General features: G+C 40.8%; 1 protein-coding gene across 1 annotated transcript in view; it reads right to left on the bottom strand.

Annotated features, from left to right (window-relative positions):
• Positions 1–2317, bottom strand: part of LOC107674633 (protein sidekick-1-like) — a 370868-nt gene that overhangs the window by 27721 nt on the left and 340830 nt on the right. Inside the window, exon 30 of the mRNA XM_016468661.1 lies at positions 374–575. Coding sequence (XP_016324147.1) covers positions 374–575 — 202 coding nt within the window. The remainder of the gene's footprint in view (positions 1–373; positions 576–2317) is intronic.

The following is a 2317-nucleotide window of genomic DNA, read 5'->3' as shown; positions in this document are numbered from 1 at the left end:
CATATTAATAATTAAAATTATTATAATAATACACATTATTAATATATTAATATACTTCATAAATAATTACATCAGCCCTACTGCTTAGCCTTCTTCAATCACTTTGTGTTGAAAAACACAGGCAAAAAACGATCTAGGATTGACAGTAAAGGGAATATGTGGAAAAATTTTCTCCTACTCATTTAATAACACTCCCTCCATACTGCCCTTATTGTATGGCCCTCATGAGCCCTGCAGGGGAATGCATGTGACTTTGAAGCAGCGGAGAGTGAAATCAGCTCTGCGAGGGTCACTGGAGGCCAGACTCTGGGTAAAGCCCCTGGTACTGCTGTTTGTGGGATTTTGGGGGTTGAGAAATGGCAAAGGAGCTCACCTGTCCACTTCCCAGGAGGTATAATTGTGGCTTATAGCGGAGGAATGGGTGAGCCAGTCTCCGTTGGGTAGCTCCCGCGTCTGTAGGGTGAAGTATCGGATGGGAGAGGAGCCGTCCCCTCCGGGCACCCAGTTGAGCTGTAGTTTACGTGACTGCACGTGTTCCTGGGGCACCCGCAGCTGCCGTGGAGGCTGCGGTCGCTCTGATGGAGGAGAGATAGATGTGAAGTGTGAGTTCAGGGGTCAGGCTGGTATTGATGACTGTTCTTAATCACGGGACAGGACGCTCCTACTCATGTGTGCATCAGTCAGCGGGTGTTGCCCTGGCCTCCCCACCCCCCACCACCTGTGTGACACACAACTGCATAACATTATCGACTTTAATGGGAGAAATCAATATGGAGAGGCATAATTGTTTATTTAAAGGTGCACGGTATCGACCGCCATTAAAGATGCAGATCATGCGCAACGAAAGCTATCGTAAGCCATGATTGCAATGGCCTTGTCCATGCAGCGTTTAAAAGCACCGATCGAGCAGCTTCAGGAGGTCAAAGGATGATATGTAATCGCTCCCATCTTTAATCTAAACTATCTGTCTGTCTTGAAATTGATTCATTTATTACCAGTGTAGTAGTTGGGCTGCATATCATGACTCTTTAGCAGTCTAAAAATCAGTGTCTATGGCAAAGAATGATTTAGATCATGCATGCATTTGTGAGCATTTAAACTTAAATATATGCTTAAAATCAACAGAAAACAATCGCAATCCATTTTACTACCATAATGTGACGTGGTTTCTGAATGAAATAGGATCCATTATTATCCATTGTGAATTGTTTGAACCATGAAAAGTAGCTGTTTCAGAATGCAGCCAGACTTGAATGTGAGTTCAGTCTACTGTGGATAACTACTTTCCTCCTGAAACACCACTGGCATCCATTTCTGAAGTCGATTTTACCCTTCAAAGCAATTCGGTGTATCCCAATAGTAATGCTTCTGTTACAAATCTATTGTTTGCTATTACTGACAATCTTTTATTATGTTAACATTTACCAGCACTAACTTGCTTTTACATTTTAAAAACAATATCTAACATTATTTTATTATTATAAAAAAAGTAAATGTTGGACTTGGTTCAATACATCAGTTGTTGATTGGATGAAGGCAGATCTGAATGTGAACTTGCAGTCAATTGTTAGAAAAAGGCCGGGTTTAGGCAGACAAAATGATTGGAGAAGTCCAGCATGTGTCACCAAAGAGAAGTCTGATGTTTTACCAGAAGATCCAGTTATTTTAATTAAAATTTTAATTAAACCATGCATGGATGAATCTTTCATAATAAAGTCAATAACATGCATTCAGAAAATAAACAGGGTGAATTTTCATTTCATTCTGACTTTAAAGCTAGGGTAGGCAATTTTGGAGAGGCTAGCAATAGCAAGCTAGCTTTGAAAGCATAAGATCCCGCCCTCCCTGCAAATCACTCTCCAAAGCCACGCCTCCTCCAAAACACATCATCGCGCACAGGCAGACCAGAGGCTAACGATGAGAGACAGTGGTTACGTTTACATGCACAATTTTTGGTTCAATCGTACTGAATTCATTCCGATTGATGAATCTGAATGTAGTGTTTACATGAACGCTAAAGAAAGTGATCGGGTTGATGTGCGCGTTTATATGTCACAAGCTTCAAATCAGAATGGATTTTTTTTGACATGCACACATTGCACAAATATAGAGTTTCTCACTGTTTGCACATAACCACTCTCCTACACGGTTTCTTTACTTGTTTTTAACAGGAGAATTAGTATGTATCCATTTATGAATAAATATACATATAAACCGCTGTGCTGTGCAGTGCTGCTCATATTTATCACGCAGTAAAAATGGATGAGAATCCAAAACAAGGACTGGTGAGAGGTTGTCCTGCTCCACTTCACAGTTG

The sequence above is a fragment of the Sinocyclocheilus anshuiensis genome, unplaced genomic scaffold (assembly GCF_001515605.1).
Source record: "Sinocyclocheilus anshuiensis isolate Anshui unplaced genomic scaffold, SAMN03320099.WGS_v1.1 scaffold152, whole genome shotgun sequence".
Taxonomy (NCBI): domain Eukaryota; kingdom Metazoa; phylum Chordata; class Actinopteri; order Cypriniformes; family Cyprinidae; genus Sinocyclocheilus; species Sinocyclocheilus anshuiensis.
Note: the sequence above shows the minus strand (reverse complement) of the source record. Positions and strands in the feature narration are given on the sequence as shown.